Source organism: Impatiens glandulifera, chromosome 4 (assembly GCF_907164915.1).
Source record: "Impatiens glandulifera chromosome 4, dImpGla2.1, whole genome shotgun sequence".
Taxonomy (NCBI): domain Eukaryota; kingdom Viridiplantae; phylum Streptophyta; class Magnoliopsida; order Ericales; family Balsaminaceae; genus Impatiens; species Impatiens glandulifera.
Genome location: NC_061865.1, coordinates 23,412,520 through 23,435,505, shown reverse-complemented (window position 1 = coordinate 23,435,505; position 22,986 = coordinate 23,412,520). Strand labels below are relative to the sequence as shown.

Genomic DNA, 22,986 nt, shown 5'->3' with positions numbered 1-22,986 from the left:
TCATGTCAAAACCTAAATCAATATCTATCAAAACCTAAATCAATATCTATCAAAACCTAAATCAATATCTATCAAAACCTAAATCCAATATCAAAGCATGCACATAATCTTTTATTAGTGATTTCAACAACGACCTATGAATTTAAGTTTAAATACTTGGATTCAAGGAAAACTCCGGTCTCAAATAAAAAAAGAACTCAGGTTGCGCGAGGAAAAACACGTCTTCAACAACTCCTCGATCTAGCACTCAACCAAAAAGAAATGAAATTAAAGCACAAATTTAAATCATGTCGATCTAAAGATAGACATTAATCAACAAAAACAAAATTGTATAAAATAACCTCACAAACACCAATTAGTTTGACAATTTTCAAAACCAACAACATATATAACATTTAACCAAATGCCTTGTGAGCATGATTTCAAATGACAATAAGACACTCAATTCAAATACCCCAATCATGAAACTACTTCAATTAAACTCAAAATTTATAATGCCTAAACCATTAAAACTCATTCAAATCATGTATAATATTGACATTCAACCAAATCACAATTTTGAAACCAACAACATATATTAGCATTTAATCAAACGCCTTGTGAGCATGATTTAAAATAACTATAAATTCTACCTCAATCATCATTTCAACAACATATATTTCTTTAAAATGATTTCAACAACATATATTTGAACTTCAATAGGTGAAAGAAAATCTACATAAATTATGGATTACAAATTAAGAAATTAGGGTTTAGATTAGGGATTAAGCATAGAACTTACTGGGCGACGGATCTCTCGAAGGCGGCGAAGATCTTGGACGGAGGAATCGAATCTTGGTGGCGAAGGCGGCAAAAGATTAGGACGACGGAATCGTTCAATCGGCGAATGAAGAAACAATCGGCGAAGAAGAAGAAAGAGAAATAATCGGTCGAGGAGTAGGGGAGACTCTCGAATTGAGATGTGTTTTTAATAGACAATAACGATTGACGTGGGGACCAATTGCTAGTATAACTTAAGTTAATAGCGATTGGTCAATGTACCAATCGCTAGTATTAAGGTTATTGCGATTAGATTTACACCCAATCGCCATTATGATGTCTATTTTGTGATTACAATCAGGCTATGGAGGAACGAGGGATTATGTTAGGATTTGGTTTAACAAAAAATTAATTAGTTAGATATAAAATGTCAAAATTATTTATTATATATTGTAAGTTATAGAAAGAAAGTAATAATCAAATGTCCCCACAATTTATATTCTCTACCAAACAAGTTCAAATTAAATGTAGATGCATTCTTTTTATTATTTATTTTTCGAATTATCATATCACTACACAAACAGATACAAAATATTTTTTTATTTTTATTTTTAAATAACCCTACATCAAATAAGATAATTTTCGGTTTAACTATAAAAATAATTTTTCCTAGTTAGCTATGAATGAATGATCTTTATATATAACGTTAGCCTTAAAGTCAAAATCCATATTTTTTTGCTAAAAGAAATACTTTTAGTGTGATCGATCGAGATCAAGGTCAAGAAATTAAATAACAGTTCCATATATTAATTATTATATCAAGGTCATAGCGATTGGTCTATGTACCAATCGCTAATACGCTAAAGGAATAGCGATTGGTCACTTATCCAATCGCTACTAATGATTGGTTGCTATTTTATTCGCTACTAACTCTTCAAAAACGCAGTAAAACATTGTGCCTTTTTTTTGGGATTTTAATTAGATTTATACCGATTGGTTTTGTAACAAATCAGTGTTATTTGTAGTGTAAAAGCGATTGGTCTAAAGGCCAGTCACTATTATCAAGGTAGTATCGATTGGATTTAAACACGATCGCTACTATCTTGATAATAACGATTGACTTTTAAACCAATCGCTATGATTGCTCGCTATAAAGTTTTTTTTACTAGTGAATCTAAGCAAATCAAACATTGTTTTACTCTCATCCTCATTCATCACATTACTCTATTTATTAAAAAAAAAACAAACTAAAATAACGTATATTTTAAAATTTATTTTATTATATATTAATATATTTTAAGTATTTAAAAAAAATCCTCTACTTCGAAGTATCACAAATTATTATCATTTTTCTAAATTATTATAATTTTTCCCTTTCCAGATTTAAAAAAAAAAAACTAGATCTAAACAAACTCCTAAGTCTTTTTTCTAAAAAAAAAAAAAACTATTTTATCAAAATCATGATTAATCCAAAATATTAAATAATTTATAAATTATTCCGAAAAATCTATACCAAACAAGCTCTTGAATTACAAAGCTGGTTCAGATTTACAAAAAAATCCCTAATCTATATTATAAGAACACCGATTCTTGTCAATCTCAATGGTTGCTTTCATGGGTCATGCCTAATAAATTTTCATTTCAATACTCTTATTCACAATGTCTATCAAAGAAGATTTTAAATATATTTATTAAAGTATAAATGAATATAAAATTTGTTGTAATAATGGTGGATAAGAAAAAGCAAGATCGAAGGTTTGTCCTTCCACTCCACTAGGAATGATGAATGAAATAAAACCCATTGGGTACAAGACAAGTAGCATATATTATGACATGTCAATTCAATTTTTCTGGTTACATGCACTTTGTCTGCCTTACTTTTTGTCCCTACCCTTTGATCTTCTTTCACATTAATCACGTACGTAAATAAACCTCTACTATGCCATCCCTATCCATCTTCTTCTTCTTCAAATCAAATGATCAATCCCTAGCTACCTAGCTACTTACTATCTTCTACCAATCTAGGGATCAAACAACAACATATTATGGCTTCTAAATTAGTCTAATCCAGAGAATAAACCAAACCAGTTATAAGTCTCTCATCTTCTTCTTCTTCATTCATATTACCACCACCCATCAAGTACTTTGCCTTCATGGATTCCCCATCCCAGTTTATCCTATACACAAAGCTCAACGCAGACATAACACAAACGATTTGGGCAGCCAAAAGCCCATATGAGAGACCAAGAAATCCGAGATCGAAGTAAAATGCTAATACAACTGCCACCGGTGCGCCCACCAAATAAAACGAATACAAGTTTATGGCTGCCCCAATTCCGGGCCTTGCGCAACCTCTCATTACCCCACAACATGTGGTTTGCGGGCAGTTTGCCAGCTCGCATAAACCAATAATGGGTAGTACACTTATTGTTAAATCTAGAACTTCATTATCTTCCGTGAATAACCTTCCCCATGTTTCTCTTCCAAACGTCGTTAATAATAATCCCAAACTCGATGTCGCTAATGCCAATCCTATCGCCACCTCCGTCGCCAACCGCGCCTTCTGTTTCAAATAAACAAACATAACTTAACATAGCTACCAGACTAAATAATGTCTCGTATTTAATTGTGACTTTGTTGGAGTAGAGTGTTATGTCATTGGTTTTCCAAAAAGGAGATTATATTGTAACTATGTTCAAATAGTACAACTTTTGCATTTTCATTTTTTTTTACTAAAGCATATTCACACTTGAAATGTCATAAGGAATGGAGATAACGTGAGATTGTCTTAACTTTTTAAATTCAAAGAAAAGAAAAAAATTCACACCTTTCCTCCTCTGCCTGTTCCTAGTTCGTTTCCAACCCTACTCGAGACGGCAGCGCTGATGGCAGACGGTAACGTGTACATAACCGAGGTAGTTTGAATTACGATAGCTGAAGTTCCAAGTGCGACATGTGGTTTCTCGAGATAACCAGCCACAAGAGTCATGATCAATTCGTACCACCACCATTCTAAACAAACCGCCAAACAGCTTTGCACGGAAAGACGAATCAACATAAACCATTCTCGCCTCCGATCTCCCACCGACTGTTTAAGCAATGGATCACATGGTTCAACCAATTTTCTCTGGTTGTATACGAGATAACACATAAGGAGGAACAATGTGACGAAGTTTGTAATATAGTTTGAAACCGCGATTCCTCGAACCCCGAACGATAAGTTGAAGGCCAAGAAATAGGTAAGCGGGACATGGATAATTACCGCAATGGAAGTGGTCCACATCAAGGGCCACGTCGTGCCTTTGCTCCGAAGGTAAAGACGAACCGGGTGAAGAAGGCTATTCGCGAATAGGTCGGGGATCGAGATTCGGCAGTAAATGCTAGCAATGTTAGTTATATCCGGATTCTGATTGAGAGACAACAAGAGAGGCTCGAGGCTAAACCAAACTAGACCAATAAATACCGAAACTAAAAGTAACATTAGAACTGTCCTCTTAACCGTGAGTAAAACTAGGTTTAGGTTTCCCGAACCGAAAGCCTGGCTACAAAGAGGTTCCATTCCTATGGCTAGCCCGGATAGAACCGAGTAGCCTGTGATGTTAGTGAAACCGATGGCTAATGCACCTCCGGCTAGCTCGAGGCTTCCTAACCGACCCATGCACGCGACCGATATCATATTCTTGAGATAGGAGACCAATCCCATGGCTAGGATAGGAAAACCGATATTTGATGTTCTTTTCAATTCCCTTAGTACCTTTGAAGAAAATAAGGTTAATTAGTGGGTAAAAGTGACTATGGAATAATGAAAGTTGTTGAATGGTTTGAAAATAATTAAGGTTACCTCAGCCTTTGTTGGACGTTCTTGATCATCTAGCTGGTCTGGCAGCAGCATCTTTGATCAAATCAAGTGTTTGAGAAACTTGAAATTAATAATCAGATGCAAAAACATGAATCACAAAGGCAAGAATTTTATAGGGGAGGGAATTAGCTATATAGATAGATAGATTAGCTAGGTTCCTGGCCATGGTCTAGTTCTAGTCTAAGTACTGCATTCTTCCTATCTAGCCTTTTGGTAGGAGAGACATATTATTGTGCCACAAATTATTCAAGTCATTATTATTATTATTTCAATAATACCCAAAAGATTCTATACACGTTTGATTATCATACCTATCTAGATTTCAAAGATTTAAATCATGAAACTATCCATATATATATATGTGATTTATTTATAGGGAGAAATTAAATATCACAATAAAGATTGCAGTAAAAAAAAAATACATTAATAGCGGTTTGAATGGTTTGGTATTAAGTTTTAACTAATTAACCGTGATATTTTTTATTATGTCGTTCTATAGCAATGAAGACGGGATATTTAATTACCAATGTTGTTGAGTTCACGCGTTGGAACATTGTCGCTAATAGTATGTGATAATAATAATGACAAGGATACTAATTATTAAATTTTGAATTCAAATTTTCTAATTTGATTTTTTTTAAATCTTTTTTTTAAGTTAAGTTTGAAAGAATAAATAATAAAAAATAAATTCGATTTTCGGTTTGGTTTCGAGTTGAAACACAAACTCGAAAACTAATTCGAAAACCGTATTTGAATTTAAATTGGTTTGAAATTTGATCCAAAACCGAAAATAAAATTTGTATTCGGTGAATTCAAATTCGGTCGGATAGTCGATTGACACAAAATATTGAACACCCCTAAATATTATGATTAAATAAATGTAGTAACTTTTTTTTTTTGTTATTAACCTTATGAAAAACTCCAAAAACTTGTATTTATTTAAATTATCATAATAATGTACACATAAAAAAAATGTTTATCATGAGTTAATCAAACAAATACAACATATATGAAACATCAAACTTTTTATTTTATTTTTCAAAAATCACTAAAACTTAAATTCGAAATAGTCTTTTTTTAAACCTTATTTTATCATTTTTGCTTAGTTTTGGAGAAATTGTCCAATATATATTAAGGAATATTGCAGGGCTTGTATTCTACATTACATTCTTTTAATAGAGATTAACTTTTCCTTGATTAAAAGTTTGCGCAAAAGTTGCATTGAGAGTGGAAGAGAAACCAACTACGTCTATTACAAATTTTAACTTTAATTGTCACGGATTTCAAAATTAATTTGATACTTCATTCTACTAACTTATATTTATCTACAAGCTAGTATAACACCCCACAATAATGACTCACTTTCATTTAAAATGTTTTGTGTGAGAATCAAACTCGTCACCTTTGATTTTTTAGGAATCATGTTTACCAAGATTATTTCATTCCGTTAACTAGTTCATAATTTTACTAGGATTTAGAAATAAATGATGGATTTGTGTAGTATATAGATCTTAGCGTTGTGTTTTACCCCTTTCACTCAATTGTATAACGAGTTTGGTGTTGGTTGATAATAAATATACTTATGTAATATGCCAAAATGTTGGTGAAACAAACATTATTGCACTGTGTTTGTGGATATTAGATAACCTAGTCGCACAAGTAAACCTAAATATCATCGCCAAGAACCTAACTTGAAGGATGTCCATCGTTTAGATTGGGGTTGCGGCCAAACATTTTCAATTTCCAAATACGTGATAGAGGTGGATGTCACACGGTGTTCCAAGTAGTGAGTAAGGGGATATAGCATAGGAGGCCATTTCAATAGCGTTGACAAGAATTTATCTCGTAATTGTCTTTGTGAGCGTTGCAAAACAATTTGAAGGGTCTTGTCTTTACTCATGGTTGTTAGTATCTTATCTAAAATTTAGAGACTTCAGAGAGAAAACAAATATATTTAAAGAAACACAAAGGACATTGAAAACATGATTTCGAAGGAGACAAGGTTTATTGAATCCCAAAATCTTTAAATGTGTTTTTAAGGTGAAAGGAAAGACGTAAATGATTTCATAAGGAATGTTTGAAAAAATAGAAAGCTTTGGGATTACAGTTATGCGAGACTATCATATAAGTACGGTGGTCTAAGGCGCACAACCGAGACACCCACTTATTCTGCTGATATTGTGATTGAGCAATCGTAAAAGAACTTATCAATCGCGATGACAAATAGAAACATTAAATTACAGTGTTAACAACGGCTTAAAAGAGTCGTCGTTAGTCTTTAACAATTGAATGTTACTACTGTCGTTGTTAATTGGGTTTTAACGACGGTGATTTTCATTATTAAAGGTATCCCATTTGGAATATTAGTGACGGGTAATAATGACGGTATTTCTATCATTAAAGTTTTTTTGGTTTTGTTTAATGCCTAATTTAAGCATTATAGAGTTTAATAATGAGGCTGTGGACGTGTGAACATAGGTGATTGCTGAATAGATTTTTATCGTTCAACTTAATTATCTATGTATGCTAACAGTAAAAACTCAGAATATTGAACTATTAACAGTATATAAATAACGGTGACAAAAATCATATGTAGGAGGGTTTTTAACAACGACAATATTATTTTTTGTCCTTTAGCAACGGTAGTTATTTAAATTCAAATTTACTTTATCTCGAAAATTTGTCATGTAATTTAGGGAAACACCTCATATTAATCGACGCTAAATACTTGTAATTTCAACACTACATAATAGCAATGGTTAGTAAAAAAAGTGACATTTAACGGGTATTTTAACTTGTTTTCACTTTCAATGTTTCTTTTTGAAAAACGACTTAGCGTCATTTTATTAAAAAATTTTAAGAACGGAAAAAATCCTACGAGTTTAAGAGATTATTCTAGACAGACCTAGAATGATTTGAAGTCGTATCATTATGAATAAAAGCAAAAATGTAAATGAAATATCTGATTACAATATTTTCGTTTTTAATGATTTCAGTAAACGGTAAATTACATTCTAGGCTGGTTCAAATTATGTTTTGGTTCGAATTTATTTTAATAATTTATGATCACTTCTAAAATCATCTCTATATAAAATCTCAATCTCACCAAATCATTTCAATTATCTTTAAAAAAAAGCTAGATAATATGTAATTTGAATTATTTTAAGAAATACTAAAAGATCTATGATTGAAGTTAAAAAGTAAAAGCTTCTTAAAAAACATATTAATAACATGGCAATTGTCCTTTAAAAAATATCCCTATATAGAGTTTGTTATTGCAAATTTATAAGCCTAATAGTTGCTGTGTAGGAAATGGGACACTGCTTCGTACACTATTAGGTCATTTTTAGGATCTTCAATTATTAGGATTAGGCCATCTTGTCCCATGTTCCTAGTGGGGATGGGATGGCCATATAAAGGGAGCCCTAAAAAGTTAAGCTACGTGGCAGGTATAGATCTCTATCACAGACTTGTTTATCAATTCTTGTATCAAAATTATATTTATTTGTATAGAAAAATAAAAAAAACTCAAATGGGTTTTGATTAAAGTTTAATATTAGTATTAGCCAATGTCAGATTGACTAAAATTTCAAATATATATATATATATATATATAATTTACTTTAGAGTTGACCTAATAAACTCTATTATTAGTTGTTATAGGTAATTAGACTAATAAGTTTCCAATATAGATTCATGTCACTGTTTTGAGAATAAAATTAAGCTATACCAAATTAATAGGCCGAACTAATTCCCATTAAGCAATAAAGTCACCGATACACTTTTATTAATAAGTTAACTAATAATTAGGTTCCCCACCAAGGTAACCCAATGATAAAGTCGACTTAAGACTAAAATGTCATATGTTAAATTTTATCGGAAGGGGTGCCGTTTTATTTCTTCTTTAATTTCTCTCCAATAAATTTAATAATTAGGTTATAAAAAGAAAGATAAATTTCTAAGTTAGCATTCTAATAGGTAATAGGTTGGGTAATTTGTGATTCGATTCATTCCACCTTTTTCAACCAAGTTGAATTGGATAATGAATATTAATTTATACAAAAAGTCTAGATAATATTTATTATAAATAACTTACTATCTATAATTTTATATATACATATTTTTTTGTAAGATAAAAAAAGTTTTGACAATCTTTAAGGTTGAAATTAGTAAGGTAATCCATTAAGGAGTTAATATATTTTTTGAAATATATATTCATCTTCTAACTTAGCGGCAATAAGAGGTGAATACTAACCCTTGGTTCCTGGGTTCGAACTTGCGACAAGTTCTGTGCCTGGTTAATTAATTGATTAAGTGTGTTTGCGTGCTACATACTTAATCTGTCGTCCCATTTTTTTTTTTAAAATTTTAACACTAATCTCATTTTTTTCTTTAAAAATATAAAAATATATTTTAAAAAATCTTCAAAATAATGTTGTTTAAAGTAGTTTGTACGGTATTTAAACACAATTTTGTTTTTGAGAACGCTGATTCTTTTACTCATTTGAAGTAAAATGAATCCCCGCAAGTTAAACACATAGACGACAAAACATTTAACCATTTAATTAGGCGCAAAACTTATCGTTTGACGGGCTCGAACTCAGGACCCCAGAGAGACTGATGAGTTAGGATAAAAGATGGGATCACAATTTTTTTTTATACAATAAGAAGCTAGATAAAAATTATTGTCATTTTCTTTTATTCTTTCACATAAAAACTCAAGTTACTAAATTAGTTTCTAATTACATGGCATTGGAATCTATTGTGTTGTTATTCAAGTTTTAAACTTTTCTTTCATATGTATTCAAACTTTTGCTCAATTTTCATAAATTTACTATTTTTTATCTAATCTTAACAAATTATTTATAAGTCCTTGATATATATATATATATATATATATATATATATATATATATATATATATATATATATATATATATATATATATATATATATATATATATATATAGCTTAACCTAAATCATCTTATAAAATTTTATGCTAGGGGATAGATTTCATTATTATTATTTATTTATTTATTTATTTTATTCTCTTCAACTTGCTTTTATTTAGTTATTTGATTAACCTCATCGGCATGCATTTAATTTAAAATATAACCCACTAAATTATTTGAAGGTGGGTAAGCATCCATTTATATTTTCTAATGAATGAGTAATTTGTCTGGTAAGATACTTAAGTTATATGGTTTAAATATCACAATAATTAATTAAGATTTTATATTTCGACCAGCAAGATTTTACATTACCACACACTATGACTATAAGAAAATTTTTACATTGTCACCATAATATGACACTAAGCAAGATTCTACATTTCCACCCCCACAATGACACTTATCAATCTCCAAGCCTTCTACCTCTTCCTATTTAATACTAACCTTTAATTCATTAATTTCTCATTCCATATTCCTCACATCAAACCTCCAAGAGGATCTATATCTCCAAATTAAAAATGTTCAACCACCTATCATCAATTAGGAACATACTAAAGAAAGTGTTTTCAAAAACCTATTTTCAAACCCACACAAAGTTATATATTTGTATGCATGTTTATTTTAAATATTATATCATGTTAAATTTTCAATGATGAGTTTGGTTACTTATGATTTTTTTTTGGGAAAAACGACTTAGCATCATTTCATTAAGAATTCCCAAAAATGGGAAAAAAAACCACGAGTTTAAGAGATTATTCTAGACAGGTCTAGAATGAGTTTGAAGTTGTAACATTCTGAGTAAAAGCTAAAAGGCTAAAAACGTAAATGAATTATCTGATTACAATGCTTTCAATTCTAGTGAGTTTAAAAAACGGTAAATTCCAGTTCCTACAGATATTCCAGTTCTGCTCCGTGCTTGGAATTCTTGTCCACGTTCCCGCGAGGGCACTACAATCCGATACAATATCTTTCCATAACTCTTCAACGCTCTTGCGGGTTCTGTCATATACCATTGCATTCCGCTCTTGCCAATGTTATACACCACTGCTCCAAAGCCGCACTTGAACACGCTTATTGCAAATCTATTTCCCTTGACTTTGAGTAGTGCTGCATCTTTGATTTCATTCCATTCGCTCGGGAAACTGATCAGCTCTAGGCTTTTATAGAATCTGTCCCAAAGCTCTGAAGCAATACAACAACTCCCAAATAGGTGATCTATGGTTTCTTTATTTCCTCTACATAGAAGACAGTTCGTGCCCAGGATGCTCATATACTTGCTGATACGATCACGAATGTTGAGTCTTTCCCAGAAGGCGAACCATAGGATGAACTAGTGTCTAGGGATAATCTTGGTTGACCATACAAGAGGAGCCCATTCTACTTTCTGTGCTTTTTCCCGGGTTACCTCCCATATTTTCTTCGATACTAGCTTCCTATTGTCATCATCTTTCCATTCATGAATATTCGGTCTGTCGTGTAGTTGTATATTACTTATATGATCAAGTATCCTCTGTCCTTCTGGATTTCTTCTCAGGAGTGAGTCCTAATTTCCGTCTTTAATGTCTCTAATTTTCGCTTCTGTGCAGTCCCTTCTGATGTGGGTATTTTGAAACTCCTCCTTGTGGATGATAGGCTGGTTTTCGAACCAATAGTCGTGCCAGAATAGAGTGCCTTTCCCGTCCTAGCCGGATGTCATAAAGATCTGCAATATCGCTTCTTAGTTTAAGAATCTTTTTTAGAGACCAGCTCATACCTTCATGAATTTTGTAGGTTCAGATGCTGGTTTCGTATTTTATAAACCTCGTATGCACCTATTTGATCCATAGTGACTCCTGATTGTGCTCTAAAGCCCACATATGCTTGAAGGTGAGAGCTTTGTTCCACTCGATACAGTTCTTCAAGCCGATGCCTCCCTCGTCCTTCAGTTTGTAGAGAGTGGTCCATTTGACTTTTTTTCCTCCTGTTCCGCTACTGCCCCAGATAAAGTTTCTCATTAGTATATCGAGCTCCTTCATTACCTTCTTCGGAATGACCATTTGCTACGCCCAGTAGCCAACTATGCCAATGACCACTGTTTTGATAAGTTCGATCCTCCTTGCATAAGAAAGTTTTTTCGCTGCCCAGCCAGATATCGTGTTTTTTACCTTTTCAATCGGCGGCTTGCAGTGTGAGATATCGATCTACTTCGTGGTTAACGGAATTCCTAAGTACCTTATGGGAAAAATTCCTTTCTTGATGCCCATGATGTTGAAGATGTCCTTCTTTGTTTCGTTATTTATGCCTCCATAAAATGCCACACTTTTGCTTTCATTAATAGTTAAACCTGTAAACTCAGAAAAAAACATTAATGCAGCCCTAATAGTTTTAATGGAATCAATGTCTGTGTGCGCTATAATGAACAAATCGTTAGCAAAGCATAAATGTGTTACCTCCTCTACCTCATAGAATGGTTACTTATGATTTATCTATAAGAATCTTATAAACTCTTTACATAAAACAATTATGGGTACTACATTCTATACAAAACTATGAATTTTAATGTTATGGAATCGTGATGATAAATAACTGATACAAATGAAATTGACGAATGAAGATGGCGTAGGGCTATTTGAGTTGAACTTCGGTAGTCCGATCCCAAAATATGTGCTTATTTATGTTATGGAATTATGTTTTCTGAGTTGAGTTTTGAAAATACATGTCCAATGAATTAAGGGTCCAAATAGGTTGTGGATTTTAGGGCTAGACTTTAAAAAGTGCCCAATTAAATATGTACTCAAAACGTTCCCGAGCTTTAAGGATAAACTTTGAAAAGTTATGGGACAATATGTGCTCAAGACTATTATTGTACCATCACCACCGGATCATATTTATATTATATGAAAATAAAGTTGTATCATTTCATTATTTTCTAAGACAAGCATCATTTTTATGTATAATTTTACTCTGTATTATTATAACTTATAGTTTTGATATAAAAGATTTACTTATTCAATTAATATATTCATTATGTTTGTGTGATTTATATACTCAAAAGTAAGACTACAATAAAAACGAGGTTGAAAAGAAGCAATGATAAAGCGATGCTTTTAGACATGAGTGTGAAAAATGAACTAAATGATATTTTGGGAAATGTTTTTGGGATAACACAATATGTTTTTTTGTAAGAAATATGTAATGGAATTTAGAAAATATTTTATAAATCAAAATTTTTCCTAAATTTCATTACACATTTCATTCAAGAAATATATTGTGTCACCCCAAAACATGTCCCAAAAATATAAATTTAGTCCGTTTCCAACTTATGTCTTCTTGCACCGCTTTCCCTTTAAATTATTTTAAGATGCGTAAACAACCTTATACATTTTCTAGTGAATTTTTAATTGCCTTGTAAGATACATGAGTTATATGATTTAGATATAACACTAAGAAAGATTTTACATTGTCACCACAATATGTCACTAAGAAAGATTTTATATTTCCACCACACTATGACACTAAACAAGATTTTATATTATCACCACATAATGACACTAATCAATCTCTAAGCTAGCCTTTAATTCATTATTCTTTATTCCATATTCCTCACATCAAACATTCAATATCATTTCTATCTTCATATTATGATGTTCAACCACTTATCTTCAATTAGGAGGTAAGTATTTTCAAAACCCTATTTTTAAACCCACACAGAACTATATATTTTTATGCATGTTTATTTTAAACATTGTATCATGTTAATTATTCAATGATGAGTTTCATTATGTAATTACTTATGAGTTCTCTAAAAGTATCTTATAAACTCTTTACAAAAAAATTATGGGTACTATGTTCTATACCAAACCATGAGTTTTAATGTTATGGAGTCGAGATGATAAATAACTAATACAAATAGAATTAATGGATGAAAAAAGCGTAATGCTATTCGAGTTGAAATTCGGTAGTCTAATATCAAAATATGTGCTTGTTTATGTTATGGGATTATGTTTTTCGAGTTGAGCTTCAAAAATACATATCCAATGAAATAACTGTCCAAATAGGTTGTGGACTTTAAAGATGGACTCCGAAAAGTTCCCAACTAAATATTTGTCAAAAATGTTCCCGGGCTTTAAGGATAAGCTCCGAAAAGTGATGGAATAATATGTGCTCAAGATTATTACTGTACCATAACCACGAGATCATATTTATATTATATAAAAATAATATTTTCTCTTTCCATTATTTTTATAGTCAAGCATAGTTATCTAAATGCGTCAAAACCAAGATTTACATAATAAAGAACAATTAATTTGAAATGTGGACCAGGTATGGAAGAAAGTTATGGAACATGAACAAGTTGCACCAAAACAAAATGTGGGTCAAAAATAGAATGATGGACATAAACAAAAGGTAGAGTAAAAAAATGTGAATCTAGTTCGGGACAAGGGTCATATATTTCTTGGAACTTTTACACTTAAGGTAGAAACTCTTGGTTTTACTTTTGAGTTCAGACTACCCCAGGAAGTGGAGGTACAATGTGTAAATTGTGGGAAAATGTAGTAGTTAGAAACTATAATCGAAGGATCAGGGTTCCATATCTAGTCAGCAAGAATGCTCTCCTTGAACAATGGGCTCAAATCGGATTGAAAAATGTTACTTCCAATATCCATGATTAATATTTCCTGAAATTTAAAAAAGGAACGAACATGGAGAAGATCTTGAACAAAGGCACACATATGTAGGAAAAACTGTTTCAAACTTGAAAGATTCGTAGAAGGTATGAACCTTTACATTAAACCCAAAGAATCAACACAAATATGGTTTCAACTACGAAATATCCCACCCCATATGTACAACTCAAAAGCATTGAGCCATTTTGCCAGCCTATTGGGGAGTCCTCTCTATATGGATCCAAGTACATAAAAGGGCAAGTAGATTTCTTACACTAAAATGTGCATTGAAATCTACCCAAGATCTGATCTTCCAAAACAATTGACTGTAATGGACAGGAAATGCATCTCCTGAGTTATGAGTGTTACATACAAATAGAGACCGAATAGGTGCTATGAATGTAATACATTTGAGCACGTCTGTTACAAATACCCAAAAGTAATGAAAGTAGAGAAAGAAAAGAAAAAGAAGAAACAGAAAGAAGAACATGAGCAAAATAAAAAAAGATCAAGCTTTGGAAAAAGTAGGAACTAAGGAGTCGGGAATAAGTTGCCCAATTGAAGATCTAAACAATATTGTAAAGATGAAGGAGATGAATGAAAGAAAATTAGAGGTGGAATTGGGTAAAACTCAAGTTAAGGCAAAAGAGGACTCGCGTGAAAACAAAGGAGATCGGATAGTTGAAAGGCAGGATGCAGAATCATAAGTTGAAAATGAAGAGGAGACAAGAAAGGTCAATCCTAAAACCCAGAAAACTCAAAATAAGATGAAGCAAAAGAGACTACAATTGATGGTGATAATAAAGAAATCAATGGGTCTGAGAGGAAAGGTAAGAAGACTGTGGAGGAAAAATATCCCAAATCCCCTTCTTCAAATGAAACAATTAATCGCTAATTTAGAAGAAGAATGTACAGAGAAATCTGAAATTCCCAAAGTACTAGATCTTTGAAAACACGGTACCATACAACCCTACAATTTGAAAGTAAGGGAAGAAAGTTAAAAAGGGTGAAGGGACCAAACAAAAAAATGGTGCAGTACATGATAAAGGAAGTAAATTGGCTCCAACAAAGATTCGTAAATGAACTTAATACATGGAACATTAGAGATTTGAATGACCTTGTTATAAGAAGGGAGGTAATGAATGATTGAAAGGAAATGAATCATGTAATATGAATACTTGAAACTAAGGTAAGACAAAGTTAGATAGAATATGTTGCGCAAGAGTATTTTGAAGAGGAATTAATGAGTCTTTATAAATAATTCAGATGGGTCAAAGAACAAAATTTGGGTAGGTTAGAACACTAAACTAGTTGAGGTTAAGAAAGTATTTGACAACAAACAAGTTATTATGGTTGAGGTAATAAGTTTGATGACATGGGTATAAATATTTTTTATTGTAGTATATAGAAGCATCTCAAATACCGAGAGAAAGCTACTCTGGTGCGATTTGAGAAGATAGATTGATGATGTCATGGGTTATAACGGGGAACTACAACGTCCCAAGATTTAGTAATGAAAGAGAGCCAAAAACACATATTTCTCAAGATATGGTAGAATTTAATGAATGCATCAGGAATATAAACTGCATTTAGCCTTCGTGTTCTGGTAATTTATTCTCTAATCGACAACAAGAGGAACAAATAATATGCGAAAGAGCAGAATTGATCGATGATTGGTGAATGAAAAATGGGTTGAGCTTTATTAAAGAAGTCAAATCCAGGCACTACAGTTAGGCATTTCAGATCACTATTATCTAAAGTTATTTTGGAAAAAAGAAAAAGGACATAAAAGGCCTTTCAAAATTTTTAATTTCTAGATGAAAGATTTGAAGAGGCTCTACAAGAAACTTGGAATATCAGAATCAGCGGAACAATGATGTTCAGAGTTAGTGAGAAACTTAGACTCCTAAAGAAAAGTTGAACAACTTTGATCCCAAGAGATATAATAGAATTTCAAAAAGAGTAGAGAAAGCTAAAATGAAGTTCGAAAATATACAAAACAAATTACCGAGAACTCAAATTCTTGCTAATAATAGAGAGGAGAAAATGAGGCGTTGACAAGATTTAGAGATATATGTGATAAAAAATAAAATTTTGGAAAGCAAAAATCTAGAGAAAATTGGATTTCATTAGGAGATAAGAATACTTGTTTCTTCTAAAAGAAAGGCTCTTCAAGAAACTTCAGGAATAAAGTGTTTAGACTTAATAATTCAAATGGAGAAACAATACAAGGACATAAAGCAGTTCAAGATAAAGCTATCAACTCCTATAATTGGCAAATTCATACTGAACTAGATACTGTAGGGTCAGAAGATAACCTCATATTGCTTTAGCATATTGTTCTAAGGAAAGTTAGCTTAGAAAAATGCATCCAAATGATATCAAAAGTGAGTTCCAAAGAAGTAAAAATGGTGTTATTTTCAATAAAAGGAGACAAAAGTCCTGGAACTGATGGTTTTAATGCGAGCTTCTTCAAAGAAAATTGGGAGATTGTTGGAAAAGATGTTTGTAATGATGTTGCATTCTTTCAGAATCAAAAAATGTTGAAGTAGTGGAATGTGATAGTGTTGAATTTGATTCACAAGAATTTAATTTCAGAAAAAATTTAGAACTTTTGTCATATTTCATGTTGCAACGTTATATACAAAATAGTTTCCAAAATCCTTTCAAAGTATTTTAAATTAGTCATTGATAAACTTGTAGGATTAGGGCAATCAACATTTATTCATAAACATTATATTTCCCATAGCATCCTACTTATGAAGAATTTATTAAAAGGATATGGTAGGAAATCCATATCATCGCGTGTGCCTTTCAAAATCGATTTAAAAAAGTTTTTCACTTGATCAAATGAGATTCCATCCACAAATTTCTTTTCGTAACAGGTTTCCAATTATTTCTATTGAATAAATTATGCAATGTACACTAGTGAAAAAATGATTTTTATCGAGGGTATAATCCCCCATAGAAATATAATATGCCCTCGGTGATTGTTTTCGCCGGGGGGAGACAAATGCTTTCGGAAGGTGTCGGTGATTTGACTGTTGGTGAAGAAAATATAAATATCACCGAGAGTAGTTATAGCTCTCGGAGATAATTAATTATTTTTTACGGAGAGCATAATGCTCTCGGTGATAATATTAAATTATTCAATCAATCAAATGCAGTCCTGACCTCCCTTCTTCTCCATCCCTTTCTAACAAATTACAGCTCACTGTATATTTCAGAATCTCTACAAGGTATATTCCAGATGCAAATACATTCAAACAAAAATATCAATGTTATTCCAGATCTGTAACGACTTGACAAGAATGGATCTGCAGAAATGAAGAGAAAGTTATAATTGTGAAGAGGAATATAAGTATGGATCTACAAAAATGAAAATGAATTTATACTTGTAGAAAGAATGGAAATATATAAATTGATATGTAATAATTTGTGTGAATACCTGCAAAAATTATAATCAGAAATGGATCTGTAACAATTTGGATGATAATAAAGGACGAGGGGAAAGAACTTCCATACATTGTAGGGTAATGTTAGATGCCTTCATTTTCCCTTGGATGAATATTGACCCTCAATGCGGGAATCCATAACATATTCCAAACCTTTAATCTTCGTTTTCTTGCCAAGATAGGGCCTTACCTACTCAACCAAAATCAGCGTTCGACCGTGATCTAAAGCACGAAATCCAGTCAAGATCTCAAGAGCACGACACCAAAACCAAATAAATCGGTTTTCTTATATAGATGGCATGATAAATCCAAATGAAGGAAATTCACAACAAGAAAGATAATTGAGAAAAGACTCTTCAAGTAGATTTAAATTAAATCACTTTAAGAATACTACTTTAAGGCTTGCTATAAAGATTACATACCTGTTGCCATTATTCTTGTTGAGACATGGATAGAGTCATCAGATGGTTTAGAGAATGGATCTGCATAACTAAAGAAAAGAAGAGTGAGAGAGAAGAAGAAGAGTAAGAGAGAGAGGAAGAAAGTGTTGGGCGACTGCAGGTCAGTTTAGGGCAAATATAATATTATCAACGAGAACAACCCTCTATTCTTGGTGATAATAATATTTTTACCGAGAGAAATCATTTTCTCTCCGTGATAATAATATTACCAAGAGTATTCTTTCGATCTCGGTTTTAATTCTTGGTAATTGTACAAATTTTACTTGTGGTATTTATACCCCTCACTTTGTGGTAAGCGTGAACGACATTAATGGAGGCTTCTTTAAGAGTGAAAGGGGAGTAAGGCAAGGAGACCCGTATTGCATACTTTTAAATTTCACCCCGCATTGCAAGGAGGAAGCTAGAACTCATATATGTTTCGCTAATGATCTATTTTTAGTGGATTATGGGGATATTAAATATGTTAGTACATTCAAAGAAGCACCAATAATTTTTTCAAGTATTGCAAGTTTACATATCAATGAAGATAAAAGCCAAGATTTTTATGGAACGGTGAAGGAGGAACTAAAAGAAAGCATCTTCAACATCATAGAATAAAAGAAGATTCCTTGTTAGTGAAATATCTCGGAGTTCTCCTATTATCTAAACAACTACAATACTCACATTTTAGACCATTAATTGAAAATGTTAAAAACTCTTATCTTGGAATGAGAAACTAAGAAACTTTATTATGCAAGAAGAACAAAATTCGTGAAAAGAGTTATAATGGGAATTTGGCTGCTAGGCGCAACAAATAGTCATCCCAAAAGAGGTTTTGGCTAAAATAGACAAAATTATTAGAGACTATATATGGGTACACAAGATAAATGGGAAAAAAGTCAAATGGGAGAATATTTGTACTCCCAAAGAAGAAGGAGGTATGTGAATAAAGAACCACATTGAATGGAACAAAGCACTCACTATACGTCATCAATGGACACTAGAGCAGAAACCTGATTCTTTATGGGTAAAATGGGTTCATACGAGATTTATGAAAGCAAAATCAATCATCTAGACATGTGTACTCAAGGAACAAATGACATGGTCACGGAAGAAAATAAAAAGATCAATGAAGGATGCTTACAAAATGATGTAGTGCACCAAAGGAAATGGAAATGATTATTATTATGACATGATTCTGGGCTAGAAAGTAATCCCATAATACTCATAGATGAATTTGAAGGATGCAGATTCAAAAGAAGCTCTCTAAGATTCTCGGTTAGAGAAACTTATGAAGGAAAATCTGAATCAATTATGAGGCATTCCAGATGGAGACATAATTCTGAATTTGATTAGTAATTTTCAGTTCAATGAAATGAGTGACAATTTATCCTAGGAAATTGTAAAAAATGGAAAGTTTGTTGTTAGTTTGGCATGGAAAAGCATTAAAACAAAGAAATAAGTGGTCGACTGACATAAAATGGTCTGGTCTACAAAGATAATCCCTCAACATTAATTCATCATTTGGATGATTTACAGAAAGAGACTGACAATGCGAGATAGAATTTAGAAATTCATGAATATACCTGATGCTAATTGTCTAGTCTGTGAAGGGAACAAGGAAAGCATAAACTATTTATTTGGGGAATGCTCATTTGTATTTATACTTTAGTATATTTCTCAAGGAATGTGAACATCTATAACTTCCCAAGAATATGGAATGAAATCAAAGAAATTATTATGATGAAAGGGAAGAAAGAAAACTTCTACGCAAATTTGCTGAAATGCTTATATGAAGCACTAATCTATAATATATGGAGTTAAATAAATGCAAGAATTTAGCGCAGATCAGTGGAGAAAGTCTAGGAAGATGTAGCTGAAGACAACAATACACTAATTCATATTTGGAGAGGAATTCAGAAGAATGAAGAAAACTGGAGCTTAAGCCAAAGATAGAATATCTCCAATAAGGAAAAAGTCTAGGAAGATGTAGTTGCAGACAACAATGCAATTAAATCTGGAACTATTCACCCACCTTAATATTTTTTTAATGAAATGACACTAAACTGTTTTTCCAAAAAAAAAGTCAAACATTATCTTTATGCATAATTTTTATTTATACTATTTTTTTGAGAAAACGTTTAGAACCATTTCATTAAAATCCCAAAAGTGGGAGGGTTAGAAAATTAAAGCTAGACAAACCCTAGCTAAGATTAATGATGACAATCAAAGGACCCTAAAAAAATGATTGATAACATTCATACATTCTAGAAAAATATAGATTACAAACAGAAAAGACTACATTCAAACTTAACTATCCTAGCCTAGCATTTTCCTATGCCATCCGTTTTTATTGAGAGACCTTCTTCCCCTTCCTCTTCCTTTTCCCGTTCCTATGACGCTGAAAGGAGGTTGTATTAAAGATGATGATGAGTATTGTTGTTTCTCATTTTGAATTCTCTCTTTGTACGAGCCCATTTTGATTTGATAGAAAGAATTGTTTCTGAGAATTTCAGGGCTTTTATCTTTGTTATCTTCGACTTGAATTTATGCGTTCTTTGTCTTCATTATCTTCGGCTTCAGCTTTAGAATCCACATTAGTTTTGGAATCTTCTTTATCGGCTTTAGAATTCTCTATTTCAGCTTTGAAATTTTGGGTATCTTTTTCTTGAGTTTCCTCAACAACAACTCTAGGTTCATCTTTAATTTCTATTCCGATCATTCACATTATAGAAAATTTTCTTTTACTACTCACATTGATTCCCTTTACTTTCTTAGCTTCACTGCTTTCCTTTTTCCCAGAATCCTTCTTACTTTCCTCATTTGCAATTTCCTCATTTTTATCTTTTTTATCACTATCTTTGACTTCCACAATATCCTCTTCCATTCTTGATTCTTCCATTTCATTTTCCTGCTTTTTTTGCTTCCTGGGATTTCGTAATTTTCTGTTCTTCCTCAATTGCTTTTGCACATTTAGTACTAACATGTTGGAAAATATTGCAGAAAGCACACCTGTTTGGCCTCCATTCATATGAGATTTCCATTACTGTTGGCTTTCCCTTCCTATCAACAACTGTCATGTTCTTTGACCGTGTACTTTGAGGATGCACTTCAATGCTTATTCTAGAAAAAGTAAGGTTCTCTCCTACCTCTATAATTGAGTCCATATATTTCCAATAGACTAGCAAAGTGACTTAGAGTTTCTTCATTACACATGTGTGCTGGGATGTTCTTAAGTTTGAACCATATTTGGGTTGTTTCCTTTGGCTTGCTTAGAAGGCTCAATTCTTCAGACCATCACTCAAAATTCATACAGTTGGATCCAATATAAGTATGCCCAATTTTTAGAATATCATCCTAGTTTGTTCCATTTTGAATTGTAGAAAATAGAGATCATGGATGTTTGCATAAACCTTTTCTAGTCCTTTCTGCTCTCATTGTTTCATTAGTGATTCCTTAGTGTCTGGGAAAGATATACTGTTATTTCCTATGTAGTTTCCAACAAATAAATTTTCCCATTCTTTGACGCATTTCTCCTCCACTTCAGTGGTCAATTTAAATTCAAAAGGAGAGTTGAGAATATTAACTTTTGTTTTAAACTCACCCAAGTAGATTTGACCTTTGTATGCATGATCTTCTACTTTCTTTTCTGCATTCTTTTTTCAGACTTCATTTACCTTTCAGTTGGAATTGCTCCTAATAGTATAGCTCTTTGATTTGGGGGACTTCAATAACTCCCTCATTGTTTCCACTGACCAGTTTACTATCTTTTCGTATTCTACCTTCTTCAGTAGGTTCCAATCTTGAAGATAATGTATATTCAATTGGACGGTTGTTTGCTGTATTTTCTCTTTGTTGAGAACAATCTCTAATTTCTTTGCATGCATCAGTAGCTTTGTGATTTGATATTTCAGTCCAAAGAGTTTTTCTCTTTCATTATACCCAACCTTCCATGTTCCTTCATTTTCCCCTATTTTTCTGTTGCACTTTCTTCAAAATTCATATTAGTAATTGGTTTTTTACCTTTGTTGCATTCCTTCTTTTCATAGATAATATCTTCAGTAATCCTATTGATTTTTTTTCAGCTATCTCCCTTACTCCTTCCATCACAAATTATTTGACTTCCTTATTCTTATTACTTTTCTATCTTACCATTTTTATGAATATAATAACACACCAACAAAACAGAGCAATAACAGAATATGATACACTAGAAATCCTAACTATTATAGAACGGGGTAAACTAGAAACCCTAACCTTCCAACCAAACTTTGCAGATGAATGAACGACCTAGTTATTAGAGTCGATACCATGTTTTGAAACTACTATTATAACTTATAGTTTTGATATAAAATGTTTACTTGTTAAGTTATTAGACTCACAATTCTTGTGTGATGTAAATACCTAAAAGTAAGACTACAATAAGCATGAGTTGAAGAGAAGTAAGAGAAAGCGGTGCAGGAAGACGTGAGTGTTGAAAATGGACTAAATAACAAAAATATGTTTTTAGAAAGAAATATGTAATGGAATTTGGAAAAATATTTTATACCTTTCAGATTCCATTACATATTTCTTTCCAAAAACATATTGTGTCATCACAAAAACATGTACTAAAACATATTTTGTCCATTATCCACACTCATGTCTTCCTGCACCGTTTTCACCTTATAAAATATTTTCCAAATTTTATTACATATTTATTTCCAAAAACATTTTCCAAAAATATATTTAATTAATTTTCCACACTCATGTGTTCCTTCATTGCTTTTCCCTTCGTAAGTCTAATGACTCAACATGTAAACATTTTATATCAAAATTATAAGTTATAATTATATAGAGTAAATTATGAATAAATATGATGCTTGACTTTGAA

At 31.9% G+C, this 22,986-nt stretch overlaps 1 protein-coding gene across 1 annotated transcript; it reads right to left on the bottom strand.

The window, feature by feature from the left end:
* Window positions 1-2,821: 2,821 nt before the first annotated feature.
* On the bottom strand, window positions 2,822-21,144 carry LOC124934963 (protein DETOXIFICATION 55-like). Its single transcript, XM_047475443.1, has 4 exons — window positions 20,869-21,144; window positions 4,601-4,651; window positions 3,587-4,513; window positions 2,822-3,319 (listed from the first exon to the last, which is right to left on the bottom strand). The coding sequence occupies exons 1-4, from the start codon at window positions 21,142-21,144 to the stop codon at window positions 2,822-2,824; spliced, it is 1,752 nt and encodes a 583-aa protein (XP_047331399.1).
* Window positions 21,145-22,986: the final 1,842 nt, after the last annotated feature.